Source organism: Dipodomys merriami, unplaced genomic scaffold (genome assembly GCF_024711535.1).
Source record: "Dipodomys merriami isolate MVZ:Mamm:240054 unplaced genomic scaffold, mDipMer1.0.p SCAF_68, whole genome shotgun sequence".
Lineage (NCBI taxonomy): Eukaryota > Metazoa > Chordata > Mammalia > Rodentia > Heteromyidae > Dipodomys > Dipodomys merriami.
In genome coordinates this window covers 651,109-672,860 of record NW_027206268.1, presented here as the reverse complement: position 1 = coordinate 672,860, position 21,752 = coordinate 651,109, and the positions used below count along the sequence as shown (strand labels likewise).

Genomic DNA, 21,752 nt, shown 5'->3' with positions numbered 1-21,752 from the left:
GAGGACACAGCCCAGGATGCCTTCAAACTTGAAATCCTCCTGCTTCAGCCTCCCAAGTGCTGTTATAGGTTATGTGCCAGCATGCCTGGCTGAGGAGATTCGATTTTATTTTTTTAAGGGTTTCAAAATGATCTGTCTTGGCTAGGAAGGTGGCTCAGTGGCAGAGCGCTTGTCTTGCATGCATGAGGTCCTGGGTTCAATTCCTCAGCACCACATAAGCAGAAAAAGCTGGAAGTGGTGCTGTGGCTCAAGTGGTAGAGTGCTCGCCTTGAGCTGAAGAGCTAAGGGACAGCGCCCAGGCCCAGAGTTCAAGCCCCACAACCGACCTGAAAATAGAATAAAAAGATCTGTCTCATCTTATGAGAGCTAGAATTAGTACCTCCAGTTCTGGTGGACTCATAACCAGTAAAATTAGAGGAAAGTGGGCTTTTCATTTGTTTTGCTTGTTTGCTTTGTGAGATGGGGGTCTTGCTTGCTATACAGGCGGGTCTGGAACTCAACATCCTCAGCCTCCCAATGCCTGGATTATGGGCATATACCACCAAGCTCAGACCCAAGAAGGTACTTCCTTCTTCTTCTTTGGCCATTCCTGGGGCTTGAACTCAGGGCCTGGGCACTGTCCCTGAGCTTCTTTTTGCTCAAGGTGAGCACTCTACCACTTGAGCCACAGCACCACTCCTGGCTTTTTCTGTGTATATGGTACTGAGGAATTGAACCCAGGGCTTCATGCATGCTAGGCAAGCATTCTACTACTGAGTCACCTTCCCAGATCCGAGAAGGTACTTTTTGAAAGCAATGTCAAATTCTCAGTGTAAGACTGCAAGCTTTGAAAATGGAGATGCTCAACTGCTCAGCAACTCTGCCCAGGGACAATTTCTTGGTACAGCATGAACAGCCTTGAGTTCAGCCAACGAACTATTAAACTGAAGAGGCCGAGGTCAGACTTCAGAACAGATAAATGCTGGAGTAGTTTTGAAGAATATATTGAAGGGAAGAGAACTGAGGGGGAAGAGGGGGAAGGTTGGGAGTAATCCCAAGTAAGGCTCTTCTTAATATCAGTTACAGGGTTGAGAGCAGAAGCAACTCGATGTTTAACAATGCTCGGGAAGAGCAGTGCCATGGGAATTGGGGAGTTTCCAACCTGCCAGTGTGGTAAGATCTCATTAACACCTTATTAACACTTCTTCCATACAGCTGAGACAACAGAAAGATCATCCCAGCGGAGTGCTTGGGAGTAAGTCCTTATACTGCTCTCCCTAATAAAGCCTTAAATCACAGCCTCCCATCATCTACAAATAGAGCTTGATTAAATACCTCATGCTTTTTGATAAATAATATATTAAAAATAAAAAGCAGTGTAAAACCAAAGCTCAGCTGGGAGCTGGTTGGTGGCTCACGCCTGTGATTCTAGCTACCCAGGAGGCTGAGATATGAGGATCATGGTTCAAAGCCAGCCTGGGTAGGAAAAGTCTGTGAGACTCTCCAATAAACCACTCAGAAAACCGGAAGTGGCACTATGGCTGAAGTGGTAGAGCACTAGCCTTGAGCTGAAGAACTGAGGGACAGCGCCCAGGCCCAGAGTTCAAGCCCCATGATTGACAAAAAACAAATAAACAACAACCAAAAAAACACACAAAGCTCAGGGGCTGGGAAGGTGGCTCTGTGGTAGAGCGCTTGTTTTGCATGTATGAGGCCCTGGGTTAGATTTCTCAGCACCACATAGGTAAAAAAAGCCGGAAGTGGCGTTGTGGCTCAAATGGTAGAGTGCTAGCCTGGAGCTGAAGAGCTGAGGGACAGTGCCCAGGCCCAGAGTTCAGGCCCCAGGATGACAAAACAGACAAACAAACAAAACCAAAGCTCATTAAGATGGATCAGTCAATAACTGCTCTGCTAAAATCAAGGAACAATCTTTTTTTTTTTTTTGTCAGTCATGGGGCCTGAACTCTGGACCTGGGTGCTGTCCCTCAGCTCTTCAGCTCCAGGCTAGCGCTCTACCACTTGGGCCACAGTGCCACTTCCAGCCTTTTCTGCTTATGTGGGTGGTGCTGAGGAATTGAACCCAGGGCCACATGCATGCAAGGCAAGTGCTCTACCAATGAGCCAACTTCTCAGTCCTCAAGGAACAATCTTTAAAGAAGAATACTAGAATGCAGAGTCTCTCCACAACACAATGAATTCAGCACTCTGTCTAAAAAAATAAAAAGTGGGACCAAGCTGTGACTCAAGTGGTAAAAGTGCAAGCAAGGGCCTGATATCAATCCGAAATACTGAAGGAAGGGCTGGGAATGTGGCTTAGTGGTAGAGTGCTTGCCTAGCACACATGAAGCCCTGGGTTCAATTCCTCAGTACCACATACAAAGAAAAAGCCGGAAGTGGCATTATGGCTCAAGTGGTAGAATGGTAGGATTGAGCAAAAGCAGCTCCGGAAGAGTGCCTAGGCCGGGAGTTCAAGCCCCACCATTGGCAAGAAAATGAAACAAAACCAAAGAAACAAAAAGACCTCCAAATACTGAGGAAGGGAGGAAGAGGAGGAGGAAGAGAAAGAAAGGAAGAAAGGAGGAGAAGAGGAAGAAGAAGGGGTGGGGCGGGGGGAGAAAAGGAGAAGCTATTTGAAGGTTGGGAATATAACTCAGCTCAGAGGTAGAGAACTTGCCAGCATTGAAGAGGCTTTGGGTTCAATCCCCAGAACTGAGGAGAGGAAAAAAAAAAAGTTTGGAAGAGAGCCTAAGTAAACCCAGAAGCAAAGGAAAAAAAAAATTATAAAGTAGAAACTTAAAAAAAAAAAAAGATAACAGTGGCGGTTACCCAACCAAAACACAGTTCTTTAGAAAGGATAATAATATTGTTCAGATGTTTGGGTAACCTATGAAAACCAATATAAAAGTAAGCTGTTATTATCCAATAGGGGATGAAGCTACAAATAAAAAGGGGTTAAAGGAACTGTTTCCTTTTTTGAAAAGGTTTCTCAAATCTTTGGGAAAAGATCTGAGCCACATTAATTGTTGGGGTGGGCACGGGGGCTGTCCTACACAATTCAGGATATTTAGTGGCTTCCCTGGTCCCCACCCAGAAGACACCAACAGCATGCCAACCCCCTACCCCCAAAAGTCATGACAACCAAAAATGTCTTTGTAAAATGTCATTATAAACTGTACCCTTACGGAAGAAATAATCCCAGGATGAGAACCACCACTCTCAAAAAAAAAATTTTTTTTAAAAAAAAATCAAAAGGGCCACATCAAAGGACACCAGCAAAAACTACATTAACCACAGCCATTCCTAATTTTAGAATAGCTAAAATGGCTGTCTTGGTCAAGGATAGGGGATTGTATCTAGTGGAAAGTTTATCACTGCATCTCTTAAGTGAGGGAAATAATTTTAAATTAAAAGTTACTGAGGCTAAGAGTTGAATAACTATACTTTTTTAAGGAAAACAAACCCATTGGATGCATACCTCCAATTCTTAGACCTTGGAAAGGAAGATTGTGATTTTGGAGGCTAGCCTGGCTACAGAGTGAGTTCAAGGCCAGCCCTTGGCTACATAACCAGATTCCATCTCAAAACAAAGAAACAAAAGGTTGCAGGCTGGGGATGCGGCTTCAATGGCAGAGTGTGTACCTAGAAAGCATAAGGCCATGGGTTCAATCTCTGGCACATAAAAAAAGGGAGGGGGGGGGATACTGGAAGCTTGGCTCAAGCAGTTGAGCATGTGCTTGCCTAGCAACTGTGAAGCCCTAAGTTCAAACCTTGTACCACCCAAAATCTAAAAAAGAAAAAAAATATTACATTAAAAAAAAACACACACACATTATTTTGGGATGGTACTGGAAGCTTGCTTGGCCAACCCTCTACCTACCACTTTAGCCATGCCTCCAGTCTGGCTTTTTGGTGGTTATTTTGAAGATTAAAATCTCACAGATGGGCTGGGAATGTGGCTGAGTGGTAGAGTGCTAGCCTTGAGCAAAAGAAGCTCAAGGACAGTGCCCAGGCTCTGAGTTCAAGTCCCAGGATTGGCAAAATAAAAAACCGCACAACTATTTCTGCCCAGGCCAACTCTGAATCGTGATCCTCTAGGTCTTAGTTTCTGAATACTTAGTATTCTAAGCATGCAGTGCCTAGCAAAAAGCATATAATTTTTTTTGGGGGGTGGGGTGGGGTGAGGTAGGTCTGGGGCTTGAACTCTGGGCCTGGGCGCTATCCCTGAGCTCTTTGGCTCAAAGCTAGTGCTCTACCACTTTGATCCACAGTGCCATTTCTGGTTCTCTAGTGGATAACTGGAGATAAGAATTTCATTGACTTTCTTGCTCAGGCTGGCTTTGAACCACAATCCCCAGACCTCAGCTTCCTGAGTAGCTAGGATTACAGGTATGAGCTTTTGGCACTTGGCCATTTAACCCTTTTAATAGCCATCCTTTGGTATTTATGCGAGTTTGGTTACTGGACTCCCTGAAGCTGTCAAAATCCACAGATGCTCAGACCTCATATACAAAATGTCATAGTTAAAGCCAGTTGTGGTGTCCAGGCCTACAACCCCAGGAATCAGGAGGCAGAGGCAGGAAGATCTATAGTTCTAGGTCAACTTGGATTATATAGCAAAACCTTGTCTCAAAAAATAAAACAAAACCTGCCAGGCACCTGTGGCTCACACCTGTAATCCTAGCTACTCAGGTGGCTGAGATCTGAGGATCATAGTTCAAAGCCAGCCCAGGCAGGAAATTCCATGAGATTTTCTTTCTTTCTTTTTTTCTTGCCAGTAGTGGAGCCTGAACCGTGGGTGTGGGTGCTGTCCCTCAGCTCTTCAGCTCAAGGCTAGCGCTCTACCACTTGAGTCACCGTGCCACTTCCAGCTTTTTCTGTTTATGTGATGCTGAGGAATCAAACCCAAGGCCTCATGCATGCAAGGCAAGCACTCTACCACTGAGCCACCTTCCCAGCCTCTTCCATGAGACTCTTTTTTTTTTTTTTGGGGGGGGGGTCCGGTCGTGGGGCCTGAACTCTGGGCCTGGGCGCTGTCCCTCAGCTCTTCAGCTCAAGGCTAGCTTTCTACCACTTGAGCCAGAGCGCCACTTCCGGTTTTTTTCGCTTATGTGGTGCTAAGGAATCGAACCCAGGGCCTCGAGCATGCAAGGCAAGCACTCTACCACTGAACCACGTTCCCAGCCCCTTCCATGAGACTCTTATCTCCAATTAACCACCAGAAAACCAGAAGTAGCATTGTGGCTCAAGTGGTAGAGCACCCAACTTGAGCTGAAAAGCTGAGGGACAGTGCCCACGCCCAGAATTCAAGACCCACGACTGACAAAAAGAAAGAAAAAAAAATCTGTTAAGAAGCCAAGAAGCCAAGAGGGAAGACAGTATGTATATCCATTATCCTTACTAGTAGCAACCAACAGCCAATGTGAATCTGACAAGATTTGTATGGGTGTCTAGAAATACAATTCTAAGAATCCAGACAATGAAAAGCAAAAAAGGGACATAGATACATTGTGTCTCTAAAGCCACCTCAGGAACAATAAATAATGGCTAAGCAACACAGTGTACCCTCATATCATCAGTCTTCTGTCGCTTTTACTTGTTCTACTTTATAAAAACAAGTGACAGGAGTCCAATTAAATGAACCAACAATGGACAAAAGTACTGCTGTCAGAGAAAAACAAAACTAAGATAGCCATTTCCTTGTCAGAGATAAAGTAGTAATGGGGCAGAGATTTAGGCAATATAAAAGGAAAATGGATCTTAGCAGATGTTAGGATTGGATATTAAGTTAACATCAGTGAAGAAAGAAGATTGCTGCTTATTCTGGAATTGGGAAGAGGAGGGGACCCCGGACACTACCCCCCACACATATCCCCCCTCCCACTGTAATGACCTCAGAATTGAGAAAATACAGAGAGGTATAGGCAAAGGTGACAGGGAGATTTGGCTGGCTGTGACTGTTTGTCCTGGGAGGACTGAGCGCAGCCCCGACCTACAGTGGGACACTTGGTAGGGTCACACAGTTGGTGGTTTACAGATAGATGCTCAAAGATCATTGGGGTGGGGATATTTTTCAACTGTGGTCAGGACCATGTCTGGAGGCCAGAGATTCAGGATTAGAAGTAGGAGTTATCAAGGAATGAAAAAGAGCTGGGTTACTACATTTCCCTACTGCCTTTATGTCCACATCAAAAATCAGTGATACACAAATCACCCTCAGATGGATATAAAGAGTTCACAAGCTGGGTGTGGTGGCTCAGGCCTGTAATCCTAGCTACTCAAGAGGCAGAGATATGAGGATCGTGGTCCAAAGCCAGCCTGGACAGTAAAGACCCTGAGATTCTTATCTCCAATAAACCACTTGGAAAACCAGAGGTGGTGCTGTGGCTCAAGTGGCAGAGTGCTTGCTTTGAGCTGAAGAGCTGAGGGACAGCGCCCAGGCCCAGAGATCAAGCCCCACAACAGACCACCCCCCCCAAAAAAAAAATTCACATCAGTGCACCAATCCTGGCCCTATTAATGGATATAGCCAACTTAATTACATACCAACTTCACTCCTAAGATCCATTTTTTTTTTTTTCGGTCGTGGGGCTTGAACTCTGGGCCTGGGCGCTGTCCCTCAGCTCTTCAGCTCAAGGCGAGCGCTCTACCACTTGAGCTACAGCGCCACTTCCGGTTTTCTGGTGGTTTATTGGAGATAGGAGTCTCACGGTCTCTCCTGCCCGGGCTGGCTTTGAACCGCGATCCTCAGATCTCAGCCTCCTGAGTAGCTAGGATTACAGGCGTGAGCCACCAGCTCCCGGCCCTAAGATCCATTTTTAAGACATACTCGTATCTATCCTTCGCTATATACTCAGACTTCCTGAGGTTTGTCTTTCTCCCTTTTTCAATTCTGGAACAAACATTTTAAGAATATTCTTACTTTTCTAATGCTCCTTATCCAGAAGAAACCATTGTTAAATTTCTCAATTCTTTTCCCAAGGGTTTTTTTTTTTCCTTCTTCTTCTAACTTTCCTTTTAGGGGCTTCTGTGCAATCTGAATTTAAAACTGTCCACTTTTCCTCCTTTGGCTTGTGAAATCAGATTATCTCCAAACTGTCTCAAGGTGATTAACTGATTATATCCAGCAGGTTACAGAACAGAGCAATTCACTAGATTTTAGACTTATCTCCTGTACGGTGGGGGTCTTATTACTATTTCCACTGATAAAGATTTTAAACAATTATAGTCAAAAAGCAAATAGAACCATATTGAAAGAATAGACAATACCAGGTAAAACAACACAATTATTCAACATCTCATCTATCTTACTGTTAGCTGAGTGATCCAAGTAATTGTGGACATTTTTCTTTCAGTCTTTGCTATGTGTTCTTTTACTTTCCTTTTATAGTTGACTTATCTCTTGCTCATTTTGTAGTATCATATTTTCTTGAAGTGGTTCTTTGGCATTTGGCAATTTTTCACTTAAATTTTGTTTGGTGTACTCTTTTAAGTTCTAATTTTGATGTTTCCAGAGTACCCTCTAGTTTTTTTGTTCCATTTCTCCTCTATGTTTATGAATAGTCATATCCAAATATGTAACCTGAGTTGCTCTGTTTTATTTCCCAATTTTTCTCCTTAAGGGCTTGATCCATTCCATGGAGTTCTTGCTTTATGTCTTCAATCTACAACCTGCATTTTCTAAATTCAGCTGTTAGGATCCTTTATAGTAGTATATTTTTCCTCCAGTGATAATTGAGCCTTCTGCAATACATCTCTCAATTCCTGCAGCTTTTAATTCTCCATGAGCATTCTGTAGTTCATTCTTTAATGCCTCCCGTTTCTGCAAGGTTTCTGTTAGTTCAGTTTCGGGGTAGTGTTGTAACTTTTCTCTTTCACAGCATGTGTTTTCAGATGCATTGCTTTTTTTTTTTTTTTTTTTCCTTCCCTTCATTTCCCACAGCTTTTCTTTGTATTGATCCATCTCAATTTTCACTTGTCTGGCAGTACTAGTAAGATCAATGACTTCTTGTCTTTTCAAATCTGTGTCATGGGCAGCTGCTTCTGGTTTCTCTTCCATTTTTCTTAGCTTTTCAGAGGAATCTTCCCATTGTTTCTGAAGCTAGTTTTGGTTTGGATACCTGTTTTTCAAGTTTAGTCTGAATATCTTCTAACTTTTCATTTTCAATTGTCTCCCACTATTAACATTTGCTGCTGTTGCTGAAGAATATCTTACAGAATGACATTTTGCTGAGTAGTCTGCTGAAGACAGTGATTCCTTATCTTTAGCTCTTCCTGCAAACAATATATACCTCTTCAGATTTTATTTTGTTTTGTTGGGGCTTGAACTCTGGGCCTAGGCGCTGTCCCTCAACTCTTCAGCTCAAGGTGAGTACTCTACCTCTTAACCCATAGGGCCACTTCTGGTTTTCTGGTGGTTCACTGGAGATAGTCTCAACAGACTTTCCTGCCTGGGCTGGCTTTGAACCATGATCCTCAGATTTCAGCCTCCTGAGTAGCTAGGATGACAGGTGTGAGCCACAGGAACCTGGCTCAGATTTTTTTATTCAATTGTTTTTCAAACTTTTCTTTATTACCTTCCAACTGATTTAAATGCAAAGCAAGTTCTTACAAATTTCCAATGCTAGAAGTAGTGATGTGTGGTTCATTGTGTGGTTCAAATGGTAGAGTGCTATCCTTGATCAAAAGAAGCTCAGGGACAGTGCCACGGCCCTGAGTTCAAGCCCCAGGACTGGTAAAAAACAAAAACCTTTTTGGGGCTGGGAAGGTGGCTCAGTGGTACAGTGCTTGCCTTACATGCATGAGGCCCGGGTTCGATTCCCCAGCACCACATAAGCAAAAAAAAAGAAAAAAAGCCGGAAGTGGCGCTGTGGCTCAAGTGGTAGAGTGCTAGCCTTGAGCTGAAGAGATGAGGGACAGCGCCCAGGCCCAGAGTTCAGGCCCCATGAACGGACCCTCCCCTCCCCCGCCCCAAAAAAATATCAAATTGCTCTAGACAATATTCTCTAACAGTTTCATGTACTATGTTTTCCCAAGGTAGTATCATCTATTCCTACATATTTAAACTATAAAATGATTCCCATATGTGGCTGGGAATGTGGCTTAGTGGTAGAGTGCTTGCCTAGCATGCATTTCCTCAGTACCACATACACAGAGAAAGCTGGAAGGGTACTGTGGCTCAAGTGGTAGAGTGCTAGCCTTGAGCACTGAGGCTCAGGGTCAGTACCCAGCCCTTGAGTTCAGCTCCAGGCCTGGAAAAAAAAAAGACAAGACTCTCAGGGCTGGTAAGGTGGCTCAGTGGTAGAGGGCTTGCCTTGCATGCACAAAGCACTGGGTTCGATTCCTCAGTACCACATAAGCAGAAAAAGCTGGAAGTGGTGCTGTGGCTCAAGTGGTAGAGCACTAGCCTTGAGCTGAAGAGCTCAGGGACAGAGCCTAGGCCCAGAATTCAAGTCCCACGACTGACAAAAATAAATAAATAAATAAATAAATAAATAAATAAATAAATAAATAAATAAATAAATTCCCAAATGTAAATCCTCACACTATCCTCTTTACTAAAACTTTAGATTCACATTTATCCAACTGCCTACCTTACATATCTGATGGGCATTCTCAGATATTACAAGTGCTAACAAAACTCTTCATTTTTACTAATAAAATACACTTATCTCTCCTCATTTTAGCCCCATTATGCATACAGTTCCTCAGACCAAAAACCTGTGATTCTTATTTTTCTTTTTTTCTCACGTCCCTTCCATCTGTAAGAAAAATCTACTGGTCTTATTCCTCAAATCCAACCATCGCTCTTCATTATCCTCCTAGTTCAAGTTACAACTGTTATCTTTTTCTAAACGTCTCTAAAAGTCTTCTAGTTAATATTTCTATTACTTCCCCTTAAGAGTTCTAGAGCAGCTAGTCTGACCCACTCAAAGCCAAAATAGCAAAGAATTTACAGCCACTGTAGGAAGCTGCCTTGTAGGAAACACAAAATGATGGATGTAGTCTTCTCCAGATGACTGTCCTTGCGCTTTCTCCAAATGGGATCTCCAGGTTGGAAGAGATGGGCTGGATCTGAACTGGGCTGCGGCAGTGTCTCCCAGTGGCTTCGATGGATTGTCACACCTCCTACTAGGTTGCCTGCAGATTTCTACACAGACTGGTTAAGGATGCTTTACAAAGGCTTGGCAGGCTGAGGCCCCACTGGCTTTTAAGGCAGTTTGAGGCAGTGGCCTCTGGGTAATTTAACAGGGTGACAATTAACCAGATACTTTTCCAGACTCACACACTTGTTACCATTATTTTCCTTTAATATTATCCTGCCTCATTTTTCTAAAAATGACTCTGGTCCCTTGATCTTAAAGGTGTTGATGGGCGAAGATGCATCTTCTAATTTCTTCAGGCTGACTCAGGGCTGCTGACCCTACCTAGCCAGGAACTCTTACCTTACCTATTTCACAAAAGAGGTCGCCAGGATCAGATGTCATTACAAGCAATATTTTACTCCAAACTGGAAATTATATACAGTATTTAACTTTTAACAACTGTACAGACTTTTTTTGTGTGTGTGTAACCTGTTTTCTGACTACTTGGGGAACTGACCTCTTGTGACTATTACAATACTTAAGTTACCTGTACAGGCCTTTAAAAAGATCTCAATAGAGGTACACTCTAAGGTTTACAAACTTCCTTTCCTGAACAAATGTAGCTGGTATCGGCCAAAATTATTGCCAGTTAGGGTTTTGAACAGATACAGAGGACTAAGATTCTTAAATTATCCCCCATATTTGACAACCTTAAGTTTTTATAACTCACTATTGCAGACGACTGGCAAGTTCCTGCCCAATTACAAAGTAGGCAGACATGGGCATTGGAAAGACATGCTTCGTATGACCTCCTGGCTCTGAATTTTTTATTGGTTGGTCGTGGGGCTTGAACTCTGGGCCTGGTCACTGTCCCATAGCTCTTCAGCTCCAGGAAAGCCCTCTACAACTTGAGCCACTTCCAGTTTTCTGGTGGTTAATTGGAGATAAGTCTCACAGACTTTCCTCTCTGGGCTGGCTTTGAACTGCGATCCTCTCAGATCTTAGCCTCCAGAGTAGCTAGGATTACAAACATGAGCCACTGGTACCCAGCTCTGATTACTTTTTGAAGGGCCAAACATGTGACTCCAGGACCTGACACCATTTCCACCATCTGAGCAGGGGCTTTTAATTGACTCTGGATGCTCTCTATCACTGTCAGGGTCCCAAGAGCATCTTCTCCACACTGGAGAAGATGTCTCACTGGCGTTTCCTTTGGTCAGTTGCTGGACTTGAACCAGGACCTGAGCACTGTCTCTAAGCTCTCCAGCTCAAGGCTAGGGCTCTGCCACTTTAAGCTCTAGTACCTCTTCCTTCCAGCACTCTGATCTGACCAGTCTCACAAGGAGCTTTCTCTGCCCAGGCTGACTTTGCACCACAGTTCTCAGATCAATGAGTCTGTACAAAAAGGCCACTTTACTCCAATTAAAAGCAACAAGGCGGTCATTAAGTAAGCATGGTCTTACCTGGAACTTATTAAGGACCAAAGTTACATCTGACAAACTTGTAAAAATCATCTGTCCTCTGTAGGCCTGCCTGTAATTGTTACAATGATCCTGCAAGGCAAACTGGAATAGCAATTAAACAATCATTTTGGTAGTCCTAATTTTTTTCCTTTCTTTACTTTTGAAACAAACAGGACAATTTTACTTTTTTTTTTTTTGTCGGTCGTGGGGCTTGAACTCTGGGCCTGGGCGCTGTCCCTCAGCTCTTCAGCTCAAGGCTAGCACTCTACCACTTGAGCTACAGCACCACTTCCAGTTTTCTGGTGGTTTATTGGAGATAGGATTCTCACGGTCTCTCCTGCCGGGGCTGGCTTTGAACCGCGATCCTCAGATCTCAGCCTCCTGAGTAGCTAGGATTACAGGCATGAGCCACCAGCGCCCGGCGACAATTTTACTTTTAAGTTCCCTTTGTCTAAGAAGGCAGCCACTCTCCTGTACCTCCTAAATTTTACCCAGAGGACACCAATTTTCCCTTCTCTCAAAGCCACTTTAATTTGTATTAAAATAATCTTTTGAAATACTGGGTTACACCTTTACCTTTCTCCACCCTGTTTAAAATAGCCATTTTTCCCCCCTGCAGTATGAGTTACTACCTTAGAAAACCTCTGAACTCAAATGAGCTTTTTCTTTTTATCGTTTTTTTTTTTTTTTTTTTTTTTTTTTTTGTAGGTTGTGGGCTTGAACTCTGGGCCTGAACGCTGTCCCTCAGTTCTTTAGCTCAACACAAGTGTTCTATCACTTGAGCCACAGTACCACTTTGGGTTTTCTGGTGGTTAATTGGAGATAAGAGTCTCACGGAATTTCCTGCCCAGGCTGGCTTTGAGCTGTGATCTTCAGATCTCAGCCACCTGAGTAGCTAGGATTACAGATGTGAGCTACTGGTGCCTGGCTGCACTTTTTCTTAATGCAAGAATTACAAGGGCTGGGAAGGTGGCTCAGTGGTAGAGTGCTTGTCTTGCATGCATGAGGCCCTGGGTTCCATTCCTCAGTACCACATAATCAGAAAAGGCCAGAAGTGGTGCTGTGGCTGAAGTAGTAGAGCACTCGCCTTGAGCTGAAGAGCTCAGGGTCGGCACCCAGGCCCAGAGTTCAGGCCCCACAACTGACAAAAACAAAACAAAAAACGGAATCTCAGAACATCTTTTTGCTTTTTCTAAACTGCATCAATGACAAAATGGCACTGAAACCAACTTACAGTACACAGATAAACCTTTTTAAACCTTCCTTTATATCCCAAGGGGCAGTTTTAGAAATACCAATCCAATGTCCATAGGCAGGGAAAATAGGCTGAAGATAGATACCCAGCCCTTCCTACTAAACGGGCATATACCCATCCCATTCCTAAAGGTTAGATGAACTGCCTTTGTGCCAGCTTACCCTCTTCCACCATGCACAGACTTCCCCCAGGCCCTGTGCCATCATGCGTGGACTGGCTGAGCTGCATCTCCTTACCGCCCCCCACCCCCCACCCCCAAGACAGGCCCACTGGCCTGTTTTCCTGTCTTTTTTTTTTTTTTTTGGTCAGTCATGGGACTTGAATTCTGGGTCTGGGCACTGTTCCTCAGCTCTTCAGCTCCAGGCAAGCACTCTACCACTTGAGCCACAGCTCCCCTTCTGGTTTTCTGCATGGTTTATTGGGTATAACAGTCTCACAGACTTTTCTGCCCAGGCTGGCTTTCACCCTAGATCCTCAAATCTCAGCCTCCTTAGTAGCTAGGATTACAGGCATGAGCCACTGGCACTTGGCTCCTGTCCTTTTTACTGAGAAACACAAGCAGTTTTCTAGACAGAACAAAGTCTTTGGCAGTGATAAACCTTTACATTTAAATTTCTAACACTTATCCCCTCCTTATTCCTCACTTAGCAGGAAGGAAATGAATTACAAGTTTCAATGCCTTTTTGCTAGGCCAGATAACTTGATTATACAGCCTTATGCATTAAAATACCAGATTTTCTTGATTTAAACTTAGAGGATCCTTAAAAGAGCTTTCAAATGCCCAAACCTGATTTTCTTTTTGGAGTTTAAACTCATACATTTACCTTTTACCTTTTGGTAGGTATAAACCCACCCAATTTTTTCACCTTTTTTTTTTTTTTGTAGCATGCTGAGAGTTTTTTGAACACGTTCACACACATATACAGACTCATATAAACACAGTTGTGCACAAAGATCTTAAAGCTCACAAAAATGAATAAGACAAAACTTTTTAACTAGAACTTTAGCTGGGCTTCATTTCTCTAAGCATTAGCATAACAATGAACTTTAGCTGGGCCTTATTTCTCCAAGACCTGTTTGTTTAATAAGGCATTTTAACAATTGGCCTTTTGAATGTGTTCAGTTGGAGGAAGGCTGAGTAGGGGTCACCTGGAACTAATCTGGTCTGACTTTATATTTTATCCAATTTTAGACAAGAACGCTTTACAACTATTTTTACGTTGCCAGGATCAGGCAAATGTCCGGACCAAGCTTACAGCAGCAGTCTCTTTTGCTGGATTGCTAGAGGACCGAACCAGGCCTGTAACCATCCATGCCCCAGCTGCCACAAAGATAGGGGGACATACTGGGCCCAACTAGAGGCTGGAACTTTTTATTCCTCCAGAGATGTCCAAATAGACAACAGAAACTACAGAAAACAAGAATCCACATTTAAAACTGGTACCAATTTTAAAAACAGAACAAGACAAAAACCAAAGGATGAGTTAGGGCCTAGTGAGTCCCCAGTTCATCTCTTAAGTCTGATGAGCGGGCCTGCCACTCCCACTCAGCAAGCCAATCTCCCTACTGCCTATGCCTGGCAGTTTGTAACCCTACCTTAGCCCACCAAATGCTGGGCAGTGTCTAACCACATGGCCTATGAGATGCCGGCCCTACAGAACAGATTTCTGTTTCAGATGGATCGATCCCTAGAATACAGAAAACACGTGGACCGAAGACAAGACAGAGACTTACTTCTGGAAGATTTCTGAGTAACTCTATAAAGATTCATGGCATGCTCAACATCCACGAGCAGGCTGTCAAAGTGGCGGGAAGACCACAGGGCACTGAAACACCTCAGGGCGCCTCCCCTGTGTGTGTGTGTGGGGGGGGGAGGGGTTGTCCACCCAGCAGCCAGCCCGCTGAGGCCATCCACCAGTGACTGTAAGAAACCCAGATGTCTGACCCATGTTGGTAAAAATTAGGCAAAAAGAACAAGAGGCGAACACCCAAAGACAGGTAAGATAGATAAGTGGCCACAAACTCTTAACCCACATGATTCCTAAAGAAGTCCCAGATGGCCAGGTGCTGGTGGTTCACGCCTCGAATTCTAGATACTCAGGAGGCTTGGGTCTGAGGATCACGGTTCAAAGCCAGCCCAGGCAGGAAAGTCTGTGAGACTCTTATTTCCAACCAACCACCAGAAAACTGGGAAGTGGAACTGTGGCTCAAAGTGATAGAACACTAGCCTTGAGTGAGAGAACACTAGCCTTGAGTGAAAAAACTAAGGGACAGTGCTGCTCATGCCCTGAGTCCAATCTCTACAAATGACAGAAAGAAAAAAAGTCCCATATGGCATCGCAAGGAAGCCCCCGCCAATACACTCCTGTCTCAGGAAACAGATGCTCAAGGGGAGACTTGGGGAACGTCGGGACTGAAGAAGATCTCTCAGCAGCCTTCCCCCGAGGGTCGAGGCACTCACCTAACAAGGGAATTTCTGGCCAAGGTCCGGTTCCATCCAAAGGGAGTTGCATGGTCAGGGAACCAATGTAATGACCTTGGAGGTGGGAAAATCCATGGAGGCATGAAGGTGACAAGGAGATTTGGCTGGCCGTGACTGCCTTGCCCTGGGAGGACCGAGAGCAGCCCTGACCTACAGTGGGGCAGAGTTTGTATAGGTCAGAACCACACATAGTCGTGGTTTACAGATGCTCAAAGATCACTGGGGTGGGAATATTTCTCTGCTGTGGTCAGGACCAGGGAGACAACATTCTAAAGGCCAGAGATTCAGGATTAGAAGTGGGGGTTATCAAGGAATGAAAAAAACCACTGGGTTACTACAACACATACACACTAGGCTTCTTCAGATCAAGTGCTAATGGTCAAGGTCCAATGCAATGGGGTCAGTGGTATTACGAATAAAATCCCATTCCTTACTCAGCATTGAAAACAACTAGATCCTATGCCATGAAAAGCCAGAATTGAGAAGCACCGACGGCTTTTCAGATATTAGATAACCTAATATTATACTGAAGATTAAAATAAAAGGTTAAATACCACTTCAAGAAGTAAAAGCTGGGCGCTGTTAGCTCATGTCTGTAATCCTAACTACTCAGGAGGCTGAGATCTAAAGATCACAGTTCAAAGCTAGCCTAGGCAAAAAGTCAGTAGGACTCTTATCTCCAATTAACCACCAGAAAAACTGGAAGTGGAGCTGTGGCTCCAAGTGGTAGTGCACTAGTCTTGAGTGAAAAAAGCTCAGGGATAGTGCCCATGCCCTGAGACCAAGCCCCACAAATGACAAAGCAAACAAAAACAAAGAAGTAGGAATTGGAACTGGAGGTGTGCCTCAAGTAGTAGAGCACCAGCCTTGCGCAAAAAAGCTGAGATGCTGAGTGCGCATGTGGCCCTGAGTTCAAACCCTAGTACTGGCACCAAGAAAAAAAAATTGTCTGGCATGGTATTGTATGCCTATAATCCTAGGTACATAGGAGGTAAAGGATTACCATCCCAAGCTGGTCCTAGGAAAAACATGTGACCCTATCTGAAAAAATAAACTGAAAGCTAAAAAGGGGCCGAGGTACAACAGTCTGAGCTGGTAGATCACTTGCTTAGCAAGCACAGGTTTCTGAGTTCAAATCCCAGTGCTATCTAGTGAATGAAAGGAAGAGGATGGGGGCAAAAATCTGTCAAAGGAAGGCATAAGTTGAGCAAACTACATAAGGGGCGTCGAGAGGATGCCTTCTAGCTTTGGAGCGGCAGGCCCTGCCCCGTAGGGGCAGTTTAACCATCACCACAACTGGCCAGGAAGCAGGGCAGCACTGAAGATATTTAGCTCTCTCTGGGGCTATAAACCTGTCTCGAAAAAACAAAATCTCTGCCCAGGATTATAAGTATAATTTTAGAAGACTCACAGGCCACTCAGTCACCCTTATATCTACCTGGAGGGTCCATACTCCAGGCTGTATTCTTAGCCTTGACTCCTCCTTAATCTGGGAATGTCAACAGCACTTTTATTTGTATTATTTTACTTTTTCTTGGTCATGGATCTTGAACTCCGGGTCTGGGCATTGTCCCTCAGCTCTTCAGTTCAAGTTGAGTGCCCTACCACTTGAGCCATAGCACCACTTCTGGCTTTTTGGAGATAAGAGTCTCATGGACTTTCCTGCCCAGGCTGGCTTTGAACTGTGATCCTCAGATCTTAGCTTCCTGAGTAGTTAGGATTACAGGTGTGAGCCACCGGCACCCGGATATGTAGATATATAGATATATATCTACACACACACACACACACACACACACACACACACACACACACACACACACACAGATACACACACACACAGACACACACACACAAAATTTATTTGTGTGACACCACTTTTAAACCACTGGACTGAATCTGTAAAACTGTCAAAGATGAGCTAAATACTAAAGACCCTCCCAACACTGAAACAAGGTTTCTGTCAACAGTCATCCACTTCTTAGAAATGAGCATATAATGAGTTCAATGTCGCTAAGTTCTTACTCAGCATCTTCTCACTATGGATGATCTAGGAAACCCAACACCACACCCTTGAAGTTCCATGGGAAGGAAAGGTAAGGTCACCTCTGTCACTTGGTAGAGATACTCACCATCCAGCAGGTCTTCCTCGTCATCCCTGTCATGTTCCTCCTCTGCCACCTCCTCCTCCTCCTCCTCCTCTTCCGCATCCTCCAGCTCCACGTCCGGGTCCAGGTCTGGATCGCTCCCTGAGGCAGATTCGTCTGACATGGCTCCCAGAAGTCTTCACTGGGCATTACCGACTCATGGTCCACTGCAGGGGTCCCAGATGGAGGACAAGAGGCATTGGAATCGCCAAGGTTTCACTTAGAAACCCAAATCTTTCAAAGGAAAAAGATACTTATGATGAATTTCCTGGGGATTTTTTTTTTATATACACAAAGCAAGTTAACTGTATCCAAGTATCAACTTCTATAAGTATGCTCCCTGGAGACATACACCTAAGAATTCTCAAATATTTGTTCAGTTCTTCCTGCTTCTGAACATCATCTCCCTGTACCCTTATCTACGTACACATTTAGCCATACAGGTATATGTATTTACAATCACACACACTATTTTAGGCTGGACAGGAAGAAGAGAAACACATACAGTGTGTGAGAGAGAGGTTAGTGTGGAGAAGAGCTGCTATTTTAGACAGAGGTTATCAGGGATGTTCTCAATGAGCAAAAGCCAGAAGGAAGGAAGGAGCCCACATATTTTTCTTGGAGGACTGTGGTTTGGGCAGAATCTGAGTATCAAGGGTGGAGTTCTAGAAGGGGAATGACTGAGAGGACTCAAGAGTATAAGAAATAGGTTCTAGGGCTGGGAAGGTGGCTCAGTGGTAGAGCGCTTGCCTTGCATGCATGAGGCCCTGGGTTCAATTCCTCAGCACCACATAAGCAAAAAGAAAAAAGCTGGAAGTGGCGCTGTGGCTCAAGTGGTAGAGCGCTAGCCTTGAGCTGAAGAGCTGAGGGACAGCGCCCAGGCCCAGAGTTCAGGCCCCACGACCGGACCCCCCCCCCAAAAAAAAAAAAAAAAAAAAGAAATAGGTTCTAAGAGAAGCTAGGGAAGAGTGAAATTGTCTAAAAAGAAATGTACTCTTGGGCTGGGAGTGTGGCTCAGTGGTAGAGTGCTTGCCTAACATGCATGAAGCCCTGGGTTCGATTCCTCAGTACCACATACACAGAAAAAGCTGGAGGTGGCACTGTGGCTCAAGTGGTAGAGCACTCACGAACTGAAGAGCTCAGGGACAGCGCCCAAGCCCAGAGTTCAAGCCCCACCACCATCAAAAAAAAAAAAGTCTTTACCTGACTTATGAGACTTTAAGTCCTCTGTATATCATCTTCATAATAACAATAAAAAATAGGTGAAAGAGGATCGGACACATCCATCCCAGGGGACCACACAGGGGCAGGTAGTTTCAGGAGAAAGATTATTATAAGATTTTTATTAGAGGGGCCATATTTCCCCCAAGGGGGAGCACGTGGCCTCCGTCATCATCCAGGTAGCAGCAGGGTCTGGAGGATAGGAAGTGAGGTAGATGGGAGCTCAGGTGGGTCTGGGCAGAGAGAGGGAGGGGCCAGCTGTATGGAGGGAACTCCAGGAATGCAAGGGGGCCCAGGCCTGGATGGAGCTGAGGACCCAAGGTGAGCATAATACTAAGTTGGCTCTTTAACACACACACACACACACACACACACACACACACACACACACACACACACACACACACACACACACACACACACACACACACACACACACACACACACACACACACACACACACACACACACACGAACACGGTTGCTCTCCATAAGCATGCAGAGTCTCAGGTGCAGGCCCCAATGGTCCCTATGGTCATGTCTGTTGTCAGGGTCTGCCTCAGCCCTAGCAATGGTCCAGTTCCAACTCCAGTTCTTCAACTGCTCTAGACATCAGGAATCCTATTTCCTCTTCTGAACTCCCTTAACCACACCAATCACGCTATGAATCTTCAAGCTTTAAATGGCCTATATGGCTTGCCTAGTAAAGAAGTTTACCTTATTTGGTCTTACTTCCTGACCCAACAGCAAACCTGTAAGGGCAGGAACGTAGATGGGAACGGTCCTCCTAGTGTAGAAGCAGAAGCAAGTCCTGCACCCAGGTTATTTGCTCCTTCTCATTCGAGCCCTCAGGCTCCACTGAGTGTTCTCTATCAGGAACTATGCACAGCCCCCTCTCGCCCTCCCCTCCTACCCTCTTTCGCCTCACTTTGCCATTAGCTATAGAGATTATTTCTTTTTAGGGGAGCCTCCATCCCAAGGCAAAAACATGGCTAGATGAGTTCTGTGATAAATACAGCAAAATCTTAACTTGCAGATTCACTGAGAAATGCTTCCCATTCTTCTGTATGTTTCATTATTTTTTTTTATAATAAAAGGGGAAGAAAAGAGTCACTATTTCACAATAAACACTGCCATTAAAACACACCAACAAGCAGGTCATACTTAAATTTCTCCATTATCACAAAATAAATATCAATGGGGCTGGGAAGGTGGCTCAGTGGTAGAGTGCTTGCCTTGCATGCATGAGGCCCTGGGTTCAATTCCCCAGCACCACATAAGCAGAAAAAGCTGGAAGTGGCGTTGTGGCTCAAGTGGTAGAGCACTAGCCTTGAGCTGAAGAGCCAAGGGGCAGCGCCCAGCCCAGAGTTCAGGCCCCGTGACTGGCAATAAATAAATAAGTAAATAAATAAATAAATAATCCATGTATAATTCTCTAACAAAAACTATTCCAGAACTGAACTCTCTTACTAAAATTTTTACATGGTTTGAAACAAATCTATCTTCTGAATAAAAGCTCAAAGGAAGAATAAGCAAACTGAAAGGTTTTGGTAAATCAGTTCAGGACTGCTTGGAGTTAATAGAAATTGAGTCTAGCTAACAAGGTGCTGGTGGCTCACACCTGTAATCCTAGCTACTTAGGAGGCTGAGATCTGAGGATCACAGTACAAAGCCAGTCTGGGTATGTCCATGAGACGTACAATTAGCCATCAGAAAACTGGAAGCCACGCTGGGCCTAAAAGTGGTAGAGTGAAAAAGCTCAGGGATAGGGCCCTGGCTCTGAGTTCAAGTCCTATGACCAACCAAAAAAAAGTGAAGTTTATTTCTCACCATTTATAGGGAGCTAACTATAACTGAAGGTTAGCATATGAAGTGAGCATTCATAGATTCATAGCTGGGCACTGGTGGCTCACTCCTGTCATCCTAGCTACTCAGGAGGCTGAGATTTGAGTATCATGGTTCAAAACCAGCCCAAGCAAGAAAGTCTATCAGACTCTCATCTCCAATAAACCACCAGAAAACTGGAAGTGGTGCTGTGGCTCAAAGTGATAGACTACTAGTCTGGAGTGAAAAGGCTCCACTTCTGGGGAACAGTTTATAATTAGCAGACATCTTCAGGTAATCTGAATGCCTGTCATTCTAGAGAAGAAAATGTGATAGTAGAATGACAATTACTTAAACAGTAAAAGCCTTTTATGTAACCTAAGTTAACAAACTGCTTCAAAATAAATTCAGCCCAAACTCCTGAGAAGTGTCAATTAAACATTCAACTAACATTCAACTATCCCATTTACTATGAAATTGAGAGATATTGATCCATCCCCTTACTCAAAATGTTTTGAAAGGGTTGGGAATATAGCTTAGTGGTAGAGTATTTGCCTACCATGCATGAAGCCTTGGGTTTGATTCCTCAGTACTACATAAACAGAAAAAGCTGGAAGTGGCACTGTGGGGCTCAATTTGTACAGCACTAGTCTTGAGCACACAAAGGCTCAGGGACAGAGCTCAGGCCCTGAGTTCAAGCCCTAGGACTGGCACAAAAAAAAAAGTTTTGAAAGCAGATAATTAAAACAGGATGCAGGTTGGATGGAGAGGAAGGAATGTATATAACAAGTAACAGAATATAGTTCTAATAGAAAGTTCTAATGCTTTACAGTGCAGCAAGGTAATTACTGTTCACAGCAATTTGGTACAGAATACTAAAAGATTTCAAAGCTCATAATATGAAAATGATAAATATTTAAAGATAACTTACTGTACATTCTACACAGTATAATTATCACATTATACCCTATAAATATGTGCAATTACTATGTATTAATTAAAAGATTGTAACAAACCAGGCTCGGGTAGCTCACACCTATAATCCTACCTACTCAGGAGGCTGAGACTTAAGGATCATGGTTCAAAGCCAACCCGGGCAGGAAAGTCTGTGAGATTCTTATCTCCAATAAACCACTAGAAAACCAGAAGTGGCACTGTGGTTCAAGTGGTAGAGTGCTTGCCTTGAGCTGAAGTGCTGAGGGACAGCGCCCAGGCCCAGAGTTCAAGCCCCACAACCAAAAAAAAACCCCAAACCAACAATACAAAACAAAACAAAACAACAAAAAAAAACTATAACAA

General features: G+C 44.1%; 1 protein-coding gene across 3 annotated transcripts in view; it reads right to left on the bottom strand.

The window, feature by feature from the left end:
* LOC138815949 (helicase ARIP4) overlaps nt 1–21,752 on the bottom strand; it is a 61,762-nt gene that overhangs the window by 26,908 nt on the left and 13,102 nt on the right. For 2 of the 3 annotated variants that reach the window (XM_070005353.1, XM_070005354.1), the window contains exon 2: nt 17,394–17,642. In XM_070005353.1, coding sequence (XP_069861454.1) covers nt 17,394–17,532 — 139 coding nt within the window. In that variant the 5' untranslated portion in view covers nt 17,533–17,642. Of the gene's footprint in view, nt 1–11,524; nt 11,627–17,393; nt 17,643–21,752 lie in introns of those variants that run through there. The other variant, XM_070005355.1, reaches the window with a different exon arrangement.